Here is a 24,502-nt window from a genome sequence, read left to right as displayed (position 1 = left end):
GTGAAGGGTATCTCAGACTCTTCTTGCAGTAGAAAGGCATCTGTCACTAGTTGGAGATTCAGAGCTCCAAACTCCTATTGCAATACCAATTTGGTGTTTGGGGCTACCAGGAAGGTGGGGTTTTATTCTAGCAGGATAATACTGGCCAGTGATTTTCTCATTTTTACTGAGTTTGCGAAAAAGAAGTTACCTGGGGCTCAGCAAAAAGCTCAGATGTGTGTTGTTTGCTTCCAATTAAATGCAGCAGAATTTTAAGGTCTGTGTTAGAAAATGTTACTTAAATTGAACAAGTGCAAAGAAGCATTTCTATGATGATTAGGGGAACAAAATGCACATCTTCTTAGGAGAATTAGAAGATCTTGTCTTGTTCAGTATAGCTCAGCAAAGACTAAACGGGGGTGTGGTAACACTTTATAAATATATTTGAGAAGTAAATGTCAGAGGGGGATATTGACTTCATCACATGATCAAATGGCTGTACAGTGAGTAATCCTGAATACAGTTGGACTGGAAATCTAAAGGCTTCCAGCTATCTGATGAATGAAGGGCTCGAATACTCTCCCGAGCACTGGAAGCAGTAGCTTTCAGTCTTGTAGGATGGAGCCTGAGAAGCTCATGGACATAATTGTACAACACAATAGAACAGCAAAATGCCTGAAGATAGAAAATTAAGCTTATATTACAAGTCCCTGGGCATCTGATGTGTCAGTATCCCCAAACGTGTGAGAAAATAGATTAGATCACTGTCAATTTGCATTATACTTATAATAATTCCATGCCTCAGGGCTTCCACTGGAGTTAGGAAAGATTTTATTTATTCTTCCTGATGCATGATTTGTCCTCTAGCGGTCTTTTCTGCCTTCCTCTGCAGGTCTGTAGATAGATTGTTATAGGTAGCATTAAAATTTTAGGGTTTACATGTCCTGCTCAGGATTAGGCTAGCCTCTGGACCTGGAACTCTAAAAGTTATTTAGATCAGCTAGATCAGCTTGGTAAGCACCACTGATTTCCTTTATAGTATGGGACACAGCCTCCTTCCTAGGATCAAATAGAGTTTTATTTAGTGAATTCTTTGTAAACCTGCAAACACACACTTTTTCAACAAGCAAGCTATTTATTCGTCTCTCCCTCCTTTGCCTGAGTTGTTCCAATGCTTACTAGTATCTCACTGGGCACCTTTGATTATTCATGGTTTGTCTGCCTCCTTTCATCCTCCACAGTGACAACATCAATTATTTTTAAAAGGATGTTCAGAGGAGAGGCATTTCCAGCAACAAACATCAAGAACGAAGAAAGACACAAAAACGTTCACTCCTGGAATGTGAAAGCCTGTACAGGTGCATGTAACCCTATGTTACTGTTGGCACATCCTCCAAAGTTACCTTCCTCTCAGTGTCAGAAGTCCATCTGGCATTTCTAATCTCTTTCACTGAGTTAGACGAACAAAATACTTGGAGTAACCTCCATTCCACAGGCATGATAAGCCCAGGTAAAGGCAAAGGATACTCATTTATTAATTTATATTATATACCCATAATATAAATTAATAAATGAGGTAAATGAATAGCCATTATAACACAGCAACAGCTTTTGAGAATGAGTGAGGTAAACAATATACCTGGAGAATATGATTGTCTGTCTGCTTTTTAAGTCTGCACAGCATTGGGAATGTTCAGGAGAGGCTTTTTATGTTCATGGTATTCACCTTCATGTATTGCTACTTACTGACCAAGAGAGATTTGCATCCAGAAATTCTGAATCATTGAACTTTGTGTCAGAGGTGACACCTCATATACACACAGGTATTTTTAAATTCTTGCCCTCATAGACAACTGCAAGATATGGTCAGTAATCCCGAGAAAAGTCTTACTGTAAAGCACAGAAATCACTTATAAATTTCTCCCAAAATAAAGGTACAATGCATCCTTTACCTTGTTCCGCCTTCAGCCTTAACATCTGGCTACATTTTCATCTTATGGTATCACCTTTACAGTCATTCTGTAGCTGCTCAGTGAGGAAGCTGTATTTCATGGAATGGTTGGAGGAACGGCAACTATATGATGGTCACTCTGCTCTGGATGCAAAAATTCTTGTCTTTCATTGCAGACAGTGACTTTCTGGGTTTTCTGGCTAGAATTTCTAAAGGTCTGAGGTCATGAACTTTTCTGGGCTCCTGCATAGAACCAGGGCCATCACTGAGGCCTTACAGCTCTCCTGCTTTTAACTCGGGGCAAACAATATGCACCTGAGCCCTAAGTAGCCCCTTTTTTGCAGAGTCTCCAGCTAGTGATGGATGGCTCTTTACTCCAAGAAGAGTCTGAGGGGTGTCCTGCATCAGCTGCAGTCTGCTCTGCCTGAGATTGAGAGCTGCTGCCAGACCCATTTCACTAGTCAGTGCACAGCATCTGAGCCTGAAAGCTGCACTCCAGGTGCTCCCACACTCTGGGGCACAGCACCAAAGAGACACACAAGAGTAGCTTATTACCAGCTCAGAGCATCGGGTTAACCCCCAACTAGACAAAGGCACTAAGACTCTAGGTCACCTAAGTAACAGATGGACAGCAGTGTGAACCACGAAAAGTTAACACGGGGAGACAGTCAAATCCATTGAGTTCAACTTTAAAAGGCAGAATGCTGGAATTTCAGTAACTTAGTCTCAATATCTTTATGGTGTCATCAAATAATTTTTGGCCCTTGAAGTTTTAAAACTGCATCACAGACCTCTTGCTCACCTGAAGTGACAGGAACAGGATAAAGTTCAATAGTACAAAGTAAGAAGTCATGTGCTGAGGGCCCAATGATAAAGAATTTTTATGTAAATCTGGAGGAGCAGACAAAGAAAGAAGAGTCTGTTGGTAGAAGTGATAAAAAGGATGTGTTGCCAAAGTGATGCAGCTTTAAAAAAAAAGGCTGATGTGACTGAAGATGGCTCTCGGTGAGGTACTTTTAGTGAAGATGGGGAAGTATTAGAATCTTTGTATAAGATGATGATAAGATCATATTTGGATCCTGGAACAACACACTCTCATCTTTGATGCCTGCTAAACACTTTTGTTTTGACTCCAGTTGGTCCTTTACCTTAGTGTTCCCTTAAACCTCACCATATTGTCTCATTTTTCTCTTCACAGCACACAGCCATAAGAAAGGTCAATTGCAACGCTTTTCTGGGTAATGAACTCTTCCTCCTTTGTCATCATGATAGTAAGGGACACGCTTTAGCTTTCTGTTTCTCAATGCCAATTATAAAACCCAAGCTTCTATGGAAAAAGTTCAAAAGGGGTAACAAAGGATTAGAGAAGCTAAATTCTTTAAAAAATAGTTAGATTAGTTGCAAGATTACTGGCAATGGCTCAGTTCCTTAAAAGGTAGAAGTGTGTATTTACATAAACAGTCATACACTGTCGCCAGGATCTGTGATCAAGTCCTCATACCCTGGTCTTGGAGAAGCTGCTGCTGCCACCAGCTGGTAGTTCCCTGGTCCTTGGCTGGAGAGATGAATGCGTAGCCTACCCAAAGAAGTCCCAGGAAGACAGGTAGGCCCTGAAGGAGGTCGCATCTACAGAAGTTACAGGAACATTGCTCCAGCCCAAAGTACATTTTGGAATTTGACAAAAGACAAGACCTGTGTTATGTTAACAGGACCAACCGGTGAGAGCATTCACAGTCTGCAGTTATCCATGGGCATGGCTAGATCAGCAAGTGTACCAAATTCACAGCATCAGACATGCAACACTGGTCCCTTTTATGATTAGATGAAATTCATGTGCTTCACCACTTAGGTTCCAGAAATACATTTTAAGGTGGCAGCTCCTTTATACTCTGAAAGTAGAAACGGCAGTTCCTTGCATGCTCCACTGCTGCTTCTGCAGAGCCAGTGTAAGAAGGAATCTAGTGAGCACAGTTTATATACGATGCAAAGAACAAATGGTTTGTCACCCTGTGGCTGCAGTCATAGATGTTATAAGAGAAGGGCTTTTGCCCCACCTATGGGATCAGTGTGGGTCAGTGGTCCTTTCCTGCCCACTGTACACATGAGGATGCACACAGAGATCGTTGGTTATCAGAAGCTGTATACATAGTTGTAGATCAGCTGCTGGGTTTGTCATTAGCAAGCCAGAAGATGGAGGCTTCTCTCTATTAGGATTAGCAACAACATGTGCTTTCTCCTGCAACATGCTCTGCAAGAGGACAGTACGAGCAAACCTGTGCTTGAGTCCTGGAGGCACCAGGAGGTACCACAGTCACTGGGCTGCTGTGCACATCGGAAGATGTTTGCCAGGACTGGGATGGCTGTACTGTAGATCACATCTCAGCTGGCTGTTTCATACCTGGTTCTTCCCATGAAATCTAGTATGTTGCAACTAACTATATTAAATGAAATCAGTAACTTCTTTGGTTTCTAAGGTATACTGCTTTATCTGGATGTCTGAGACAAAATGGATAACACCAGACATCCTTGTTTCCAGACTAAGATATGGGAAATAGAAACAGAAAATCTTCTTGGGCTTAAGACATGCCTTCATAGCAGATTAAATTAGGTCTGTTGCAGATCTAAACAACAAATACAACAGTGGTGATGGATAGTGCTTGTTCTAAACACAAGCACTGAGTCAGAGCTGGCTATCGCAGCAGAGTCACATGCAACACTACTGCCTTCAGTTTGACTGACTTATGATGCCTCAGTCTTTCTTTCCCAGTGAGGCCAAACTCTCTCACCCGTCAACATCAGCCTTCATGATCTCCGAGTGTATCTGTGCTGTACCAGGTGTTCCTTACCTGCTCCGGCCATTTTCAGATACACGTGTAGACTGATCTCAGAACATCCGCAATCTCTGTGGCGTATACATTTGCCCAGCCATTCATGAGGTGGTGACACCCAGCAAGCCCCCAAGGTGCATATTATATGCCATTTCAGATTTTTTTTTTGTTGCAAGGTGTGCTTCTGCTGCTTATAATACCAAGCCTGGTACTACCATTGCTAGGGTTGCCAGATCCAGAGAGGCCATATGAGCACACCTGATGCTGAACCAATGCTCAGCAGTTTAGCAGCAATAATCCAGCATACAATTGGCCTCCTTTCCCTTTTCTCTCCTTCCTCCTAGACTCTGTCTCCATACCTCTGTGACACCAATCACATACAAGATGCACAATCCTCCATGAACCCTCATAAAACTGGTACCTTTCCTATGTAAGACAGATAGTGTCTTGAAAACTATCACTCTAATTTCTGGCTTTTACCTACTTTCCCTCGGGCCAAACAACATTTTGCCTGAGCTTCCCATGCCAGACTCTGAGAGGCGTCTACCCGTGACCCACACAGCAGGATCTGGGAGCTAATGCCTTGTGTGGCTCACAAGGAGGTCCAGGCTGGGAGGAACATGGCAGGCCCAGCACTGTTGTGACTGCATGGGTGAGCTGGATGCTCAAAAGACATTCTCACTGTGACCACAGGAGTTCAGGGGAAGGAGAAAGCAGCACCCTGAAGATAACTTCTTTCCTTCTCCAAGGCTGGACCACTCTACCAGCTTCCCAGCTTGGTCTCTCACCCACTGCCAAACATGGACAGACATTTTCTAGTGGGGAGGAGGGCTGCCAAGTGCACGGCGTTTCCTCCACCTTCATGGCATATAGTCATAGCCACAGAGCTAGACATTGGTTTAAACTAGGTCTTCATCTACCTGCACCCATTCTTACAAACCTTGCTACAGGAATCATACATATTCTTGGACTCTGAGCCAGTGGTGGCATTTGTATATGAAATGCAAAAGCAGAAAAATATGTGAAAACCAGAAGAAGAGGATCTATCCAGGCTTCCAGGTAAGGTATGTTTATTTTTAAGAGTGTCTCATCAGGCTTGGCCAAGGCTTCACCCCTATATATGTGGTATCCATCCAAGGAGGCTGTAAGCAAGTCTGCCACTGTGGTTCTGGTGGCAAAGGGAAGACAGAGAGTGGAAGGGTTGATGTGAACCCAGTAGCACAAGGGTCTTGAACAGACAGGGGACCAAAAAATTCCTGAATCAGTTTATCTTATTTGATTTCCCCCTGTTCTGAGAACAGATGGTCCCTTCCTCTTCCCTTGGCCTTTTTGTGGCACTAGGGCAGGCTGTTTCCTACCTGTGCATGATCAGTCTTCTCTGTCGTGGCCCCTAGGACACTCGGTGTCTTCTGTTTCTCCATCCTCTGGCAAGCAGTACATGCCCGCCAAGGCGAGATCAGGCAGAACTTGCAGCTCCCTTTCAGAAATTTCCATGGAGGGAAGAGAATCAAGGAAGATACATTGGTCCCCAGTGTCAACACACCATGGTGAACTGTTGCCCATATTGATTTTCTCTGCTGACACCTTCATCTCGAGGCCACATTTTGTTTCAGAGGTGTTTTGCCTGAAATTACTGAAACCACATCCCAAAACAACTGCTGGCCCGGGAGGGCCACTGGGCATTCTCCCGAGGGGTGGACATGGCAGTGCTCTGAGGTTTTCTTTAAAGACCTGTGCTGGGGAGCAAAAGCGAAGTGGTAGGCACAGAGGAGACAAGCTATATGGTCTGTGAGACAGTCACTGCGAGAGAGGGCTTTTCCTGCTCTATCTTTTCAGCCTTTATAGTACAGAAAGCAGTCTGAGAGCCTGGGCTACTACTACAGCCGCCCTCTTGGAAAGTGAGGGACACTGAATGACGATGAAAATGGATAAGATGGTAAGGGTGTATGTGGTATATCCTGGGTCACGGCTTCTGGAGATGTGCAGGGACATGAGGAGTGTTGGGATAGTGTTTGACTAGTAGGTTGAGCAAGACAAATCTGACACAATCTCATCTATACAGTTTGCAAAGAGAACACCCTGGAGCAATCCATTGTGGCAGACTTCATCTGGAATTCGCCTCACATCAGGCTGGTCCAATTGCTCTGAAATCACTTTTGGGAGCATTGTGGCAGATCAGGTGATCTGCTCCTGGGGCCACTCCCGAGCAGGATTTTATTTGGCAGTATTGCCAATAGAGTTCCCCAGGGGACTGCTACTGGCATAATTTAATAGTTGTATTGATGATCTGGATGTAAATATAAAATTACAAATGAAAGAAAGAACATACAGAAAGGCCAGTGAAGTGATAAATAGTGTGGGGGCAGACTAAATTGAATAGTTGTGTTTGTAAAATAAATGCATTTTAATAGGAACAATTTGCAAAGTCATCTTACTAGGAGCAAGTTGTGCAAGTTCATGTCACTGGAGACTGTTTTCCCTATAGGGGCAAACTTTAGAGGAAATCAGGGGTCATAATGTACTGGATCAGCACAAAGTTCCCATGGAATCTTGTGGCAAGGAGGAATTTTGCAGTGCTGCAGTGCATCATCAGGAAAGGATACATGAGCAGTGCAAGTCATGGGAGAACAGGGACCAATACCTCTGTAGAGACCAATATCAGATTTCGATGTGCAGGTCATCTTCCCTTTTCTGATGATATTGAAAAAATAGAAACACTGAAAAAGCTGCAAGTCATTAAAGAAAATGATGTAAAGAGTTCAGTGTGTTTAATTTATCATATAGAAGTCTGAGAAATGATTCAATAATTTGATTAAAGCACAGAATAGATATCGGAGAAGAAAACTAACTGGACAATAAAGCATTTCTTCATCAGGTAGACAGAGGTGTGGAAAGAATCGATAGCTATAAATTAGTCTTTCTCAGGCAACTTCTGTAAGTAAAACCTATTTAAAGACTGGATGCTGGACATGAACAGCAAAGTATCTTCCCCAGCGATGCAGGCAAATTGTAAAGAGGGTGGCATATGAACACACAAGAGCGTGAAGAATGAGTTTAAAACTGAAGAGTTACTTGAATGCCCCCCAAGAGAATAGTAGAGAGTCTAGCTCAATGCCTGCCTGTCTCATAGTGCCTTTCAGGAAGGAACACCTACCTACATGATAAGGTATACCAGAGAGTCAGCTGGCTGTAATTGTGTCCAAAGTGTCCACACCACAGGACGGACTAAAGGAGCTACACATTCAAGCCTTTTGCCTCACTGCGTCCTGAAGTCCCCCACAGCCTACAGCTGCCCATGCACTCGTATACTGTGATCGGTTTGAACCTGAGCAGTTCAGAAGTACCTTGGAAGATCTGGTAGTCCCAGTTTGAACTGGAGGCAGCTTGCACGCTGTTCTGAATGTGAGGCCCTTCATGTTGATCAGGCTGAACCCTGAGTGCTCGCTGATTCCAGCCTCTCCTGCACAACATCTACGAAAGCCCCAGGACTGCTCCCAGTCCCAAGGCAATGGTGCTGGTAGCCTCATACTGGCTGTAACCATGGCCCTGCACAACTTGGTTGTTTAAACGCTTTTCACCACAGCGTATAACTGAATACTAAGTAATTTTTCTTATTTTCTCATTTCTTCTGGTTTGAACCCAGGTGGGCATTACTTCATTTTTCTTGTACACACTTATAAAAACAAAAAGTGCCAGGGAAGGGCACAAACACAGGAACACAGGCATCCACACTGTTTAACTGCTACAAAGGTACTATCACAAACTGTTTGTAAACAAGAAACTATTAATGAAGAGAATGTCTCAAACAACTCAAGTGGGATGCCCTGTGGGGCAGAAGCAGAGCAAGCTCTGTGGAGGTGGAGTGGTGGGTCGTTTCTTTCCCCCTCCCTCCTGTTGTTGCCCAGAGACAGAACTTGCCTAACTGCGCAGGGACAGGCCAGAGAAAATGAGAACCTCTGGAACGATCTATTGCACATGCGTAAGAACGACTATATAAAGGCAACACCCCACGTGTGTCTTTGTCGACCCACCACCTATGGACCAAGCTGGCTACTCTGTGATGATGCGGGATCCAAGGGTCGTGATTCATTCCCCTTTTCCTATCCCCTCCTCCTCTCTTTTCTCTTTCTGCTCTCTCTCTCTCTTTCTTACATATATTCATGTATATAAGTTTTGTATGAATTGAATTGTGATTGGTTGATCGTTGACGGGTTATTAGGAAAATAGTCTCATTGCCAAAGTGTTTCTCCCGACGGTTATCAGTTGATTGTTGCCAAATTGTCTCCATTCACTCACTACAGTGGTCAGTTAATAAAGTCACCAGCACAATTGTTCCTCTGAGTCATCGTGGTGACGCAGGCTCTTGGGGAATTCAAAAGATTCACCCGCCCTTCGTAACCCACCACGTGGGATGAGAGAGGTACCCAGTCAGCTTTTTCATCTGGACCACCGATACTCTTCCAGAATTGCTTTCAGGTACATTTAAGGAGTTGGAATACAAATGAGGGCTGCTCCATGCCAGTTGGACTCAGTGCTGGAGAATGGTCCCAGGTCCATTTAGTTTGCTAGCACACATGTGGTCTGGGAGTCTTAGTAAATGTTACTGACTGGGATATTCCTAGGCCTTCTTTCCTGCATCTCTGGTAATGAAAAAAGTATCAGTTTTAAATACAGTGCACTAGTTATTCTTTACAGAAAAAAAAAAAAAGCATCAATAGGCAAATCAGCCTTACTTGTTGGTAATAATGAAAAGAATCTTTTTCTACGAGTACAATAAATATATGTATTTCTCATACCTGTGGAAAAAAAATCACATGAAGCTACTTGAAAAATATTGAAAGCAACTCCGCATTTCAGAATAATAGATCTTACTTTTCCTTTAAATGACATATGGCAGCAATACAGACGCAATATAAACTGAGTCTGATGAATAAGATTAATACTCCAGGGGAAAAAACCAGATAAATCTTTTGATTTCTCAGCATATTTTTTAAAAAGAAAATTAAGAATTAATTCTTTATGGGATATTAAGGGTTCTGTGAAATAAAAATTTTCAGTATTGTGGATCTAGATGAATTGACATTACACCATGGAAATAATATTCCTGTCCTGAAACATAATTCCTTTGCTGTGTCTTGCTGACCTCCTTGCAGCCAGAGTTGTGAGAACAGACTCTGTCATCCAATATCGTTTACCATCAATAGAAAGAGTCTCACAGGGCTCAGTTATCTTTGGTTTGGGTCCCAGAACATCTCAAGATCTACACAACTTGGAAGAGCAAAAATTATTGTATGCACAAAATCATGACCCTGCTGCTTCTTAGATAAATAAATTCAGATGATTTCAGGAAGACTGATATCCAGCCATGATGCATAAATGCATCATCCTGCTAATTTGTGGTAAGACATGTATTATTTCAAGACATTAATGAGAAAGTTGCTAAATACCATATCTGTATGGAAATTATAATTACACCTCTTATCTAGCTGAATAATAGGATTTAAAAAACTGTTTATTTTATTATATAGCATTATTTTTATGCAGTAAAATGTAAAAATACAACATGCTTCTGAGCGAGTCTAAAACATCCTAAACATAAATGCCATCAGCCTGATATATCAAGAGCAGGTAGATGGTATTCTCTGTGCTGCTCACATCTATCTTCCCTGCTTCTCTTTTGCTTATCACCTCTTATAATTAACACAAAGAAGGGTAGCTGGCTCAAAAAATAGAATTTTAGACAGGTGATGCTCCCAGTTAATGACCTGAAATTTCAACCTCCGTTTCTGGGTCTGCAGAATGATGAAGTGATCAGTGCATTAGATACAATCATGCAGAAGGAAATAGTAACAAAGTCAAAGACAGAAAGTGAGAAAGACAGGAGAGAAAACTTACATCTTCAGAACTCAATGTGTTTTATTTTCTTTATTCACTTCTTCCACTTTATTGGCCAGCAGCAGAAAACAGGAGCTGGGAGGAGAATTACAGTTCCAGAGATGGACAAAGAGATTAATTATTTGTCGCTTTTTATATTTCTGAGAAGAAAAAGTGACTACACCAGTAGTTAATCTTAAGTAATTAATCTTAAACATTGCGTTGTGCCATATTATACTGGAAAAGACATTTATCTGGAGCATATATACCACCAAATAAGAAAACAGTGAGCTGAGATTTTTTGAGACCCAAAGGGCACATAAAGAGTCTCAAATTAACCTTTTTATGCTCTGCTTGGTAAGAAACCACTATGCAGTCTGTCTACATCCTACGCAGCACAGGCCATTTTTGACAATGCAGGCAGGCAGGACCTCATAACAGTAACCAGCACAGATTCAGATAAAGGCTCCATATCGGCCAGTACCCTGTGCTCAGCAGTAACCAGAAAATACTGAAGAGTGAGGACAAGGAAAACATCTATGAGACCACTCCTGACTACTCTCCTGGGCTTGAACTACCTTCAGTTCATGGGATTTCCGGAGCCAGGTGTGGTTTGCCTACCTCTCTCTGACTCTACTAAGCATTTTCCCATTTCCCCTTCAACCCAGCTAAGCTTTTACTGTCTGTAGCATCCACTGGCAAATGTTTCTACAATACTGCTAAACCTTGCATGACAAAAATCACTTCTCTGTGCATGTTTTGAAGCTGTCTCTGGTTGGCTTTAATTTGATGGTCCCTAGTTTTTGTGACAGTCTAGGCTCCAGAACACTCATGGCTTTGTAGATACAGCAGAGTATCAGTCATAGCTGTCATCAGCGGGCTCGCTCTCAAGCTGAAGAGTGCATGTCTATTCATGTTTTCCTACTACAGAAGCCATTTCACATCTACATTCGCTTTGCCAGTCCTTCTCTGACTCTTTTCCCGATCTACTCCAGGGAACCAGAATTGCACACAGTATTCAAGGTTGGGGTGAACTGTGGATTTATGCAGTAGCACAATGTCATCTTCTGCTTTGTTCTCAAATTCCTGTCCTAACAATTCCTAACTCTCCATATGACTTCTGAGCACTGCTGATCACCGAGTTGATGTTTTCATGGAACTTTCTATTGCGATCCTCGAGTCTTGCTCCTGCATGGTAATGGTCAAGAGTCCATGAATCTTTATATGAAACTAGGATTTTTTTGCTTGCTATGTGTAACGCTTTACATTATCTGTCTGAATTTCTTCCGACACTTTGTTGCCCAGCCACCAAGCCTTTTCAGGTCCTTCTACAATTTCCTACAACCTGTATTCATCTTTACTTCACTAGATAACCTTCTCATAAGCCAATTTTCTCATTTCACCACCTGATCTATTTTCTGGGTCATCTATGAGCACATTGAATGGCACAATTTTCAGCCCAGTTCCCTGTAGAACTCCTCTGGGAAAGACGCTCCCCTGCAAGAATTAAATGTTTGCCCCTATCCTGCATTTCCTATCTGGCAATCAGTTCTTTATTCCGTCTAGGATTTCTTCCCTTATTCCATTGCTTTAGTTCCTTAAAAGGCTTTGGTTAAGGATTTCACCAGAAGCTGATGGGAAATTCAAGTAGATTGTATCAATTAGATCACTCTCATCTACATGCTTGAAAAATTCATTAGAGGTTTACAAAACAGGATTTTCTTTTACGTAATCTGTGCTACTCTTCCCAAATGGGTCATATTGATCCACATGGCCTCTCATTCTATCTTTTATTGCAAACCCTACTTAACTGCTCAGTGCAGATGTCCAGCTTACAAGCCAGTAATTGCCCGCTCCCTGCATGGAAATCCGGGTAGGAGTGCAATATGGTTACTTACATCATGAACCATGAAATTTTCTTTCTAAATCTGTCTGTCTCTATGTACCTATTGATTGACTGAGTTATTTGTAAGACTTCCTTTCTTTTCTTTTTCTTTCCTTCTTTCCTTCTTTCTCTTTCATTGGAACACAAGTTTGTTTTATGTTTTTTCCCCTGAACAGGAAAACAGTATCTAAGTTGGTGATCATGAGAAAAATTGAACAACTGGTAATGTATTTATAGCAATTTTTAATCTTAAAAGCCCTGTACACATTTACCTAACAAAATTAAATAATCTAACCAGCCTAGCAAATATAGCTTTAAGATGAGCTGGATATCTCTACATTTAATGTTCAAATTCCGTTATTTTTTTCTGTCAGATACTTTACCTGAGTTAGATGTGGTAGTGGATGTCTATCAGATTTCAGCCATCACAAGCAAGCTAGAAGTCATGTTTGCTCAGTTCCAACAGTCAAAGGCTTTCCTACAAAGAGTAAAGAGAGGAAGTTTTACCTTAAAGCCCACTTTTGTTACTGAATTTAAAGTGAGTTATTCTGCTCCGTACTTCTGCTGAATGTGTTTTCCCATAAGCAAAGATGGATATAAAGCAACTCTTTTGTTTGAATCTCAACCTCTCGTGCCTGCAGAGCCACATCTGACACAATAGCATGTATTCAGACTGTTCTTTCAAAATTTGGCCCCCCTGTTCTTTATAGTCAGATCTCATCTCGTAAGTGCACAATATTCTACATTCTTCCTTCCTAAGTATTAGAAAAACCTGTTCTGTTCCTCAGACCAAGATCTCTCATGTGATCAGTGCAAAGCACTTGTATTAAAATCTTGTAATCCTGGGACTTCTGCTGTCCAGAGAATGTTCTGCCAACTATGGAAACAGGATGGTCAGCAACTGCTGATCAATAGACCACAGATTTATTTTATCATAGGATGACAATACTTGTCAAGGCCTAGAACTGATTAATTTCTTTTGCAGCCTAGGATTGTTTTTACAATTTCACATTTGTACAGTACTCTATTTTCCTTAATATTTAGTGCTCTTTACAGTCACTTGCTTTTTAACTTTGTGTTAGCATACCTAATCTTATGAACTCCTGAATAGTGCTTTATATTTAGCAAAGACCCAAATTTCTGCTACTGAACTAGCATGGTAACCCAGAACAGAAACTGACCACTGGAGGGTTTTTTACATTTTTGTTGTTGTCACTAATATCATGAATGGAAAAAATATAACTAATAAAAAGGTACATCCAAAAAACTAAGAATTGTTTATTTTGATGCTTCTCATTGTGGAACAGAAATGGTCACAAGTTATAGCTACAAATGCACAAAATACATTAATCTGTTTATTGAATATTGTATCTATTTTAGTTTAGTTCTTATTTCAAACATTCATTCAAATCCTTCATTGCGAATCAATGCATCAGATTCTTATCTGCTGACATTACTGGACGCATCTTCTCAGATTCAACTGAAAACAGACATACTGGAAATAAGCTATTTATAAAACATACAGTTATTGTGATGTGCCACGGGAATTTGAGCATGTCAGATAATCTTCCCACAGGGAAAATGATAGATGGATTATTTAATATAGACTGATATTTTGTCATTCCCCAGATAATGGCATTGTGGTTTTCATTATCATGTGAACCTCTGTCTATTACCGCTTCTATTTCTTACACAGTTTAGAAAAAACACTCATAATTAGCCGATGTAAGATAGGTGGGGAAGATAATGACCCCTTGTCAGATAATCAGTCACTGGTTCCTCCATTTCTGTTTGTGTGGTATGCCAAACTCTGTCTTCCCATTGCTCAAGCAATACTTAATTTTTGCACGAAGTAGAACAGCCACAGGGACTGAAAGGGCCCCACTGCCAAATATATCCTAACCTCTGAGGTCAAGGCTTTTTGTAGGCTCTGATCCTTGCGGATAAAAAAGAGGGATTGAAATCCAGGTATCCTGAACTCCGGGTGACCATTTTCATTACCAGATAAAAGGGAAGTCTGAGGGTTCCCTTTGTGAGAGGGATCAGGCATGGGCTGAGCATATCTACTGATCAGACACAGGGAGTGAGACAGGCAGAAAAATATCTGCTCCTTAGATCTCAGCAGCTACCCATATCCTAGTTGCATGTGTGACCTTTACCCAGAAGTTAGGGCCTTTTGTGCTAAGGACTTCACAGAGATGATCCCTAACCCAGAGCCTGTACTGGCAGGCAGAGTGTGCAGCTGTGGATAACGAGGCAAGTAATTTAATGAGGATTTTGATGGGACACAGTGAAGTGATAGGATAGTCACAGGCAGCCCCACTTAACAGTAAAGGGCAGCATGGGAAAAAGCATGAAGTCACCTTTTTTGACAAGCTTTCAAGAAAGGCATGGGCTCAACACTGCAAATGGATCAGGACTAGAGTTCAACCTTGGTACAGGGTGGGGGCGGTAAGTGAATTAGAGCCAGACACAAGTCTTGAATGGGTCTGAAAATGAGGAACAATTTTATGTCTATGCAACAGAGGAAGGAGAACTACTCAAAAGCAGAAATTCCAGATGATGGTCTAAAAATATAAGCAGTGTGCTAATGTTTGTTGAGGACAGAGAAAAGGATAATTAACAAAAAAAAAAAAAATCAATGAGAGTCAATTATAGCAGTTTTACAGGAGTGGATTGCCATGAAAGACTATGTCTTCAAGAAATCAAGCAGAGAGACACTTCACAATCTGGATGCAGCAGTCCATGTCTGGCAGGCCATAGCAATTAGTAGTGCGTCTTCAAATCTCACCATTTTGAAAGGGGTGCTGGCAGTTTTTTCAAAGATGTTATTCATCACATTCTGTGCTTCCTGCTCCACCAAAAAATTCCTAGAGATGTTATATGGTAACAAAAGAAAGAAAAGTAGTGCCGAGGGCTACTGAATGATCTATAGTGTCAGACTCCAATTATCTAGCATTTCTAAAAGATGCTAATTATAATTTAGTATTTATTACCTTCAGGGTAGAAAGTATTTCTCATCACTTGCAATTACATATTTGATAAATCCAGAACGCCCAAAGCCAACACCGATTTCTGCAACTTAGGGTTTGTAGATCTTATTTTCGCCTCGAATTCATTTCCCGCCCGCTGCGCGACCGCCGAGCCCAGCATCCTTCCGTGAAGTGGGATGCCTGGTTAAAATAAAGCCGTCAGAAACGACAAAACGTGCTCATGCTCAAGGCGGGCGGGCTAAAATTCTCGTGTTGCCTCGGGGTCTTTGTAGAGAATGCGCAAATGCTGAATTTACGCTCCCCTCCCGCCCCGCCGCGACCCCGCTCCCGCCGGCGGGGTGGGAGGGGGCGGGGCTTGTTGCGGAGGGGGGCGTGGTTTGTGGCTGAAGGGCGTGGCTATAGGCGGGGGCAGCCCAGCCGCTCCGCCTCCCTCCTTCCGCGCATGCGCGAGTGGCCGGAAGCGGGGGAGGGCGGACGGCGGCGGTTCAGCGGTAATGGCGGAGAAGTTCGATTCTCTGGAGGAGCACCTGGAGAAGTTCGTAGAGAACATCCGGCAGCTTGGCATTATCGTCAGTGACTTCCAGCCCAGCAGCCAGGCTGGTCTCAACCAGAAATTGTGAGGACGCTGGCTGTTCCGCCACCCCTTTTTCGTTACTGGGCCAGGCCGTGGGGCCTGTCCCGCCACCCCCAGCCTGGTGCCTCAGGGGTACTGGGAGGTCCTGGCCGGTGGATCTGTCACCTTCCTGCCGTAGTGAGACGCGGGAGGAGCGACAGGGGGTTTCGCCGGGGTCTCCCTCGCTGGGTTTCGTGTCGCTGGCCCCGCGGTCGGGATTAGGCTTAGCGCAGTACCGCCGGTTTTGGCTATAACGACCCGTTCTCTCCTTACAGGAATTTCATGGTGACGGGCTTGCAGGATATCGACAAATGCCGGCAGCAGCTTCACGATATCAGCGTGCCCTTGGAAGTTTTTGAGTAAGTAGCTCGGTACCTGGAAGGGAAGGTGCTGTAGTCGCTGTGGTTTGGGGTGGCGTGTCTTTGCAGCATGGATATTTTCCCTGAGGACTGCTTGTTTCTTAAACTCCCATCTTCGAAATGCCTGACAAGAATGTGAGCAAGCAGAAGGAGGTGAAAAGTACCTTCAGCCTGTGAGAAGGTGGAAGGGTAAGAGAAGTGATAAATTATACACCAGCTTTCAGATATCCTTTTTTTTTTCCTTTTTTAAATTTATGTTGACTTTACATATGTAGGCAGTAATACAGATTCTGCTGAATCTAATGATTTAGTAAGCAAGCCTTTGTTTTGAAAATATACTTTTACACTATGTTAGAATCAAGATTTAAAGTCAGGTGAAAGTAAATTAGGCCAGTGGTTAGGTTTAATTTCAGTAGCAGCAATCTTGTTGGCAGAGGATTACAATGTTAAAAGCAAAATCATGATTGTAGAGGGAGAGCTGTACAAGACAGCTTTTACAGTATGGCTAATAAGTTAATTTACTAGTGTTTCTCGTAAGTCCAAATATCACAGATTTGCTATATTCTAGTGGAGTATTGGCTATGAAGGACTTTCTCAGTTGGGCTTTCACTCTATCTGTAAATCTGTGATAACAATCTTAAATTTTCTGTTTTCTTTTTTCAGTGATAGAATTTTCCTTTGTCAGGCACTTACATTGCAAAGCAAAAATACACTTACAGGTTTGCTAATACAGCTGTGTTAATTTTTACTATGGTATGTACACTTCTCCTTATCCTTGAACTGCTGGGTGCCGTATTCCTATGTGCTTATTGCTCACCATGTACTAAGAAAGCAACTTCATAGTTGGTGCCCTTCCAGTTGCTTGGAAAAGGACTCTCTTCGTTCATGTGTACTTATCGTGTGTGAGGAGCTGGGTAGTTATATTTTTTTCTTGCTTTTAACAATTTTTGCAAAGCACCAGGCTTTCTGGAAACAAAGATTTAAAACGGCGTACCTAGACAGCTCTTTGGCCACGGCCTGGTCCAACTTGAGCAGTCTTTTGAAAATGGCTGTGTTAAACTGTTTTTTAAAATACACATTTCAGAGAATAGTAGTAACAAAAAGACAGCAAGGTGAATAGTTCTGTACCTTGGAGAACATCCTAGTAGGAATATGATCATTTAGGTAGTATTTTTTCTATTTTCAGATACATAGATCAAGGCCGCAATCCCCAGCTTTACACTAAAGAGTGTCTGGAGCGAGCTTTGGCTAAAAATGAGCAAGTAAAAGGAAAAATTGACACAATGAAGGTAAACCAGAAATAATGAAAGTAATAATGTATTTGATAAGGTTTTCATTTTCTGTGAATGTATGGGTTTTTTTCATTTGTGCAGTTATTAAATTCCCTTATGAGGTGATTTGTATTAGGAATTGCTCTGCCTCTCTATCTTAATGGATACTAATATAGCCTGTTCTGGAAAGGAGACTTGTAATTCATCCCACAGTTGGAGATGCACATGTTGCTATGATTTTATTTTGGTTAAAGTTGTATGTAGCATTACAGATTTTTTTTTTTTGTTGTTTTCATTTTGAATACTAGTGAGTACCTCACACTGTTATAGATCTATAACTGTGATGTATGTAAAATTAGAAGTAAGCAAAACAGAAAGGGTATTTTTCCAGTCTTGAGTATTAAAATGTCAAACATGCTATATAAGCATGATTTAATCTTTATAAAATTACTTAAAACGTATGTCAGTGTTTCGGTTTTTCTGAACTTGTGCTTTCATCTAGTAACTCCTGGAATTACTGCTGAAAAACAGTCAGAAAAGGAAGTTTAGTGAGATTTGAGAAAGGGTTGTTTATGTTTCAGAACGTTCTTGGGCTGAACTTAAAATTAGTGTGGAGCATGGCAAAAAAAGCTGCTGAATGAAGATCTGCCTCCATCAGTTTTAAGCTTCTCTTTCTTTTGATCTGCTGTGTGCTTGTAAAAGTTGTAGGAAGAATTACGTATTTCTAAGCCAGGTGTGAGTTCCTTTTTGGAGGTGGAGGGGATTCCATATCAAACTGAGAGGGCATGTTCTTTATCAGCTTTGCTTAATAAGGTCAGACAGATAGTGATGGACCAGAGTTAACCAGAGAGATTCAACTACTTTGTATTTCTTAGCTGAAAATGCTAGTTAATTTATGGGACATTAAAAGCATTTTAGTTTGCCTGGTGCTTTCCTAGCAGATTGAGCATTTTCTGTGAATTTTGTAATTGTAACTTTGTGTGGTTTTGAGGTCTTTTGGGGGTACCATTTCTTGGGTCACTGAGATGTAGAACTGTATTGTATACAAACATTTCTGTTCAGCAGATAACATTGCTTGATGAAATCTAAATAAACTGTGCAGATGATTTATATGTATTTTTTTCTCTTTCCAGAAATTTAAAAGTCTGTTAATTCAAGAACTGACAAAGGTGTTCCCAGAAGACATGGCAAAGTACAAAGCTATTCGAGGAGAAGACCCTCCTCCTTAGGCTGGCCTTTGATACCACTGAAAATGTCAATTCCATAAACTGACACCGCTCTATAAAAACATTTATTGGAGAGAGGTGGAATCCAAGCTGTTGTAACAACTATACTAAAAATGGCAGTGATGGATTGGAAAGGAGCTTGATGATTGCTGATTGTTCTGGTCTGAAGCTGTTGAATCTTTCTGAAGACTTTTCCTCAAAGATTGCAGTTGAAACTTCCTGTGGGAATCTGTTCTTCTTTCCTGAAAGGTTTTGGAGATATAATTGCATACAGGTCATCAATACATTGCATTTCCCACAAAGTACACTTTCAGACCTTTCATGTTTTTTGTCTTCTGAAAAGTGTGCTTCAAGGTTGAGGGCTCGTCTCTTTTTAAGAGAAATGTATTTATTATACTTGATTATTTTTCATTTGTAGACTGCTTTTTTTTTTATTACCGTACACACTTGACTGCTTTCATCTTGCTAAATTCTGCTGAACAGGAGCCTGTCAAGGGCTGCAGTTCTCACGTGTTGTAATGAATTGCAGCCAAGAAGACCTTCAGCTAATCTTGTTTTGTTCTGTGAGCTGCAGTGCAGATGGCTGAGGATATAGAAAGTGAGCATATTTGGGGACTAGCTCCTCAACAATGTTAATACTTTGTATAGTATTTAATGTAAGCTTTTGTTTAATTCTATTCATTTTCTGTAAGCAAGTTGTTGAATAAAAATTGGAAAAAAAATCTAAATGCAAAGGTTTTTCTATTGTATGCTACTCCTTGGAGAATGAACTGAAAGCTGTGAAAAACAGCATATTCCTGTGTCTCACAGTGATAGAAATAAAATGTATATCAAAACCTGGCTGTTAAAAGGTTATATCTGAAGATAATGTCAACTTGGTATTTTGGTTTTGTGGGGAAAACTTCCTTTTTAGTATCCGAAGCAGGAGATTTTGGGGATCAGTGATTGTCATGTGAAGCGTTTCTGATCAGCTGCCAGCTCATCTGTGAAGTCTCTGTTCGTACCTAAGGGTGGTCCCAACATCAACCCGCACGCTGGGTGGCTCCCCAGGGTGCAGTGCATGTGGAGATTAGATACACAGTGGAAGCAGAGGGACCTCTCTTAATCTTGGGGATTTGTGAAAGTTGAACCATTTGTCCTTCCAGGTGTAACTTGCCTTTTTTTTTTCACCAGCAAATGAATTTATTGTTAACTTTCTTTTAGCCGCTAAACGTAGTGGTTTTGGGCAGGAGCTCCAAAATAACGCTGTATGCGTGTGCTCTGTAGTAGACCTACCTACTCCATTAAAGACCTTAATGGGGATTTAGGTAGGTTCATGTTGGTGCTGTCGTTTCCACACCTGAAGTACTGCCTGTGCTGTGTTACCCAGCCCAAGCAAAGCCCGTTCCAAATGCCGACCAACCCTATGCCTGACCAACCTTTGGCGTAACAAAAGGAAAAACAGAAAGCTAGCTGTTCTTCTGTATCAGTTATTTAAGACTTGTTTTAAGTCTAAATTAATCTAATTGCTGCCTGTTATATCCTGCCCTGCCCTAGTCTGGACACTTGGTTTTCCTTGTACTTGTTCTACCACTAATCACTCTTTTCCTTTCACAGAGTGACTGTACTAACCTGGCAGAAAACAGCAATAAAGAAAGAGTGCACCCTGTTTGCCTTTTGCTCTGCTTGCGTTGCCAGGTCCCTGGGAGTTGTTGAAGCAAGGCTTGTGACTGGCAAGTGGGATGTACGCAGGACATGAGCAAACAGTATTTTTCAGGTATCTATAATGTGATGGACAGCAGAGCTTGAGAGCAAAAATGTTGGCAGCAGGCAGGTGGAACTGTGTTTAAACAGTAGCTGAGTGGGAACACTCATGGGACAGGAGGCCAGTAGATACTGGTCTGGATACTGGAGTATTCTGGCTCCCAACGCTGACACCTGTTTGTGTGTCAGACTTGGTGGAGTAGCACAGTTTAAAACTGGTACTTCCAGGAAGTCTTATTTTTATTCCAAAATATTTTACTCTGGTTGTGCAAATTCTCTTAGAAACTCATATTAAAAGCAAAATCACGTAGATAGATTGTCCTTGTTATTTGAATTTTTGTATCTGTAAAGTTTACAGGGTCAGTCTCCTACTGCTTTAGAACATCCTTGGTATCTTTAATTTTTGCAACACCAATTTAGGAAAAAAAGAAAGCACTCAAGAAATCAAATGAAAACAAACCACATAAGATTCCTCAGTGGAGCAAGCTGGCATTTTGTTTGAAGACTCACTGGGGAAGCACTGGAACAGGTTGACCAGACAGGTGGTAGAATCTCCAACTATCTTCGGAGGTTTTTAAGACTTTTAAGACTCAACTGGACTAGGTCCTGAGCAGCCTGCTCTAACTTAGCAATTGGCTCTCCTCAGAGCAGGAGCCAAGGTAGGTGAACTAGAGCCTTTTTCCAATCAATATGATTCTGCGATTCAAATAATACATTTTGTAAGTATAGAAAGGATAAAGGGCAGGGTCTGAAATTGCTGAAATAGAAATTTGGACTAGGCGTGAAAAAACGGTCTAATTGTAAGTCTAGAAAAGCAATGGTATAGTTTTCACATTGAGGAAGAGGAGTTTCCATCAGAAGAACACCATGAAACATTGGTATAGTCGATCCTATCTTAAAGCGGGGGAAGAAACGAGATGACTTATTGAAGTTAATTCCAGCCCTTTTATTGACCATAGGATTTTGCCATTCAGAAAAAAAAATCTGTATGGATTAGTGTAAAGTATTTCTTGAAAGAGAGCAGGAACGGAGAGCGAGGAAAAGTACCAGTGAACTTGAGTTGTAAGGAAGGAAATCGGATGGACAGAAGGAGTAAGTTCTTCACTCTGTGACTGGTTTAGCACTGGAACAGTTTCTCAGAGTGGCTGCAGAATTGCTGTCCTTAGAGATTTTCCTCTCTTGCCTGTACAAAGTTCCAAGCAATTGGACATAGCTTAAAAATTAGCCCTTCTTGGGACAGGCAACTGAACTAGATAACCTGCGGAGGTCCTTTCCAACCATTTTTTTTTCTGCTTTCTATGACTATTATCTCACCGTGAAAGGTTTTTGGCTATTCAGTCTCAACACTGAATTTTTGTTGCAGTATGCTGCAGATTGATGATAGGTGTTTAACCAGCGCAGGGACCTTTGCTTTTATGTAGTGCAAATTGTTATTAGCACCTGTGCCTGTAGGTGAAGCACTGAAGAGGTGTTGCAAGAAGCTTTTTCATTTGCTTTTCAATGCATTGGGTTGTGAGCAAAAATGGTTTTAAAGATGCGTGGGATCAGAAACAGTTTCAAGTATATGCTAAGTCCATTTTACTTTGAAACAAAGGTGAGGCTTCTGGGGGAACTGAACTCTCGAAGTAATTCTGCCTGTCTAGTGCATCTTTATTTCTAAGCCTACTGCATTTAGTGGGCATCTCTGTACCTGTTTCCAATTCCTCACACTAACTATGATTTCCCTGTTAATAACTTTAGAGACATTAATGTTGTTACATAAGTGTAAGTTTTTCAACCAGGAGAGACCTTATCTTTTTGATTCTTTAATAAAAACAAATACTTAGTTTTACTTTCTGTTTCTTCCTTTGATTCAATTCCTTTGCTGTGATGCCACTCAAAAATTTTTAGCTTATAGTTTTTGATTTAAACACCATATTCTAAAAGGTAGTCCTCATTTTCAAATTAGTTTTTACACATACAGTTACTTTAAATTTTGGGCCTAGTGTATTAATTTATAACAGTATCACACAATGTCTGGCTGGTACTGTGAAAATACTGTCACAGGATTTACATTCTAGATGTTCTGTGGAGCTTAGCATCACATATGTCCCCATCAGTTTATATGCTGACCAGCTCTGTGTTGATCAGCTTGGAGCTAATGAGCTTATGGCTTTTATGTAATGTGCTCTTTTAATATCTATATTCCATGCTATATATTCCGTAGAAACTAATAATGGATTATTAGAGCTTATAACATGCTGCTGATAGCAAAAGACGGCGTGAGAAGAAGAGGGATACTCTCATAGATTTGCTGGAAAGAGGATTTGTTCCTGGAATATAAAAACACTGAACAGAATTCAAAATTTAACTTCCTGAATATTAAATATTTTTGTGCTGAAAATTTCCTTTCCTTAACAGGAAAAAAACAGGTTCTGTGTGTTGTTTCAATGCGTCACAGCTGCCCTCTGCCTGCTATGCAGCTGAATCATTTCTCCACAACCCTGCTACTTTCTACCTCTTAAGAGCACCAGCAGGGTAGGGCGAGATGAGATATTTTTGGCAGAGGATGGTGAAAGAGAAACTCTGTTCACAGAATCTGTGAATTTTCTGTGCTTTGGTGGGCTTAGTGTGGGAAGCCCTTGAAATTAGTTGAATTGTCCAGTAAGCATCTTTTCTGTCTCAGCTACAGGCTTCACATCACTCCACACAAGGATACCAATGTGCTTTTGCATTAGGAATTCTCCTGTACCTTGTAGAAAAGGCTGTTCATTTTGCTACCGTTATAACCCCATCATCCTTCTAGAAATACTGTACCAAGGACTCAGACTAAATCTATGCATTTGATTTGTCCATGAAGCATTGTTCAATTTTGGCCATGTTCTCCCACTATTGGCACCACGTTATGGATTTGGTTGTGCCAGCTATGTAACACCTCAGCAAGGCCTCGTGGTTTCTCTCTTCTTGCTGCTGTTAGTGCTGTTACAGCAACATTATTATCATAGAATCATGGAATGGTTTGGGTTGGAAGGGACCTTTAAAGATCATCTAGTTCCAACCCCCCTGCCATGGGCAGGGACACCTTCCACTAGATCAGGTTGCTCAAAGCCCCGTCCAACCTGGCCTTGAACACTTCCAGGGAGGGGGCATCCACAACTTCTCTGGGAAACCTGTTCCAGTGTCCCACCACCCTCACAGGAAAGAATTTATTCCTTATATCTAATCTAAATCTACCCTCTTTCAGTTTAAAGCTGTTACCCCTTGTCCTATCACTACACTCCCTGATAAAGAGTCCCTCCCCATCTTTCTTGTAGGCCCCCTTTAAGGACTGGAAGGTTGCTATAATGTCTCCCTAGAGCCTTCTCTTCTCTAGGCTGAACAACCCCAAGTCTCTCAGCCTGTCCTCATAAGGGAGGTGCTCCAGCCCCCTGATCATCCTCATGGCCCTCCTCTGGACCCACTCGAGCAGGTCCATGTCCTTCTTATGTTGGGGGCCCCAAGAGCTGGACACAGTACTGCAGGTGGGGTCTCATAAGAGGGGAGTTGTGAGGGAGAATCCCCTCTCTCAACCTGTAGCCACACTTCTCTTGATGCAGCCCAGGATACGGTTGGTTTTCTGGGCTGTGAGTGCACATTGATGGCTCATGTCATTTCCCATCCACTAATACTCCCAAGTCGTTCTCCGCAGGGCTGCTCTCAATCCACTCATCACCCAGCCTGTATTTGTGTTCGGGATTTCCTTGACCCATGTGCAGGACCTTGCACTTGGCCTTGTGGAACTTCATGAAGTTTGCACGGGCC

The 24,502-nt window shown here is 41.6% G+C and overlaps 1 protein-coding gene across 1 annotated transcript; it reads left to right on the top strand.

The window, feature by feature from the left end:
* Window positions 1-15,949: 15,949 nt before the first annotated feature.
* On the top strand, window positions 15,950-19,815 carry MED10 (mediator complex subunit 10). The gene is made up of 4 exons (XM_074825542.1): window positions 15,950-16,126; window positions 16,399-16,482; window positions 17,669-17,771; window positions 18,887-19,815. The coding sequence occupies exons 1-4, from the start codon at window positions 16,005-16,007 to the stop codon at window positions 18,980-18,982; spliced, it is 405 nt and encodes a 134-aa protein (XP_074681643.1). The 5' UTR covers window positions 15,950-16,004; the 3' UTR covers window positions 18,983-19,815.
* Window positions 19,816-24,502: the final 4,687 nt, after the last annotated feature.

The sequence above is a fragment of the Strix aluco genome, chromosome 1 (genome assembly GCF_031877795.1).
Source record: "Strix aluco isolate bStrAlu1 chromosome 1, bStrAlu1.hap1, whole genome shotgun sequence".
In the NCBI taxonomy this organism is placed as follows: domain Eukaryota; kingdom Metazoa; phylum Chordata; class Aves; order Strigiformes; family Strigidae; genus Strix; species Strix aluco.
Note: the sequence above shows the minus strand (reverse complement) of the source record. Positions and strands in the feature narration are given on the sequence as shown.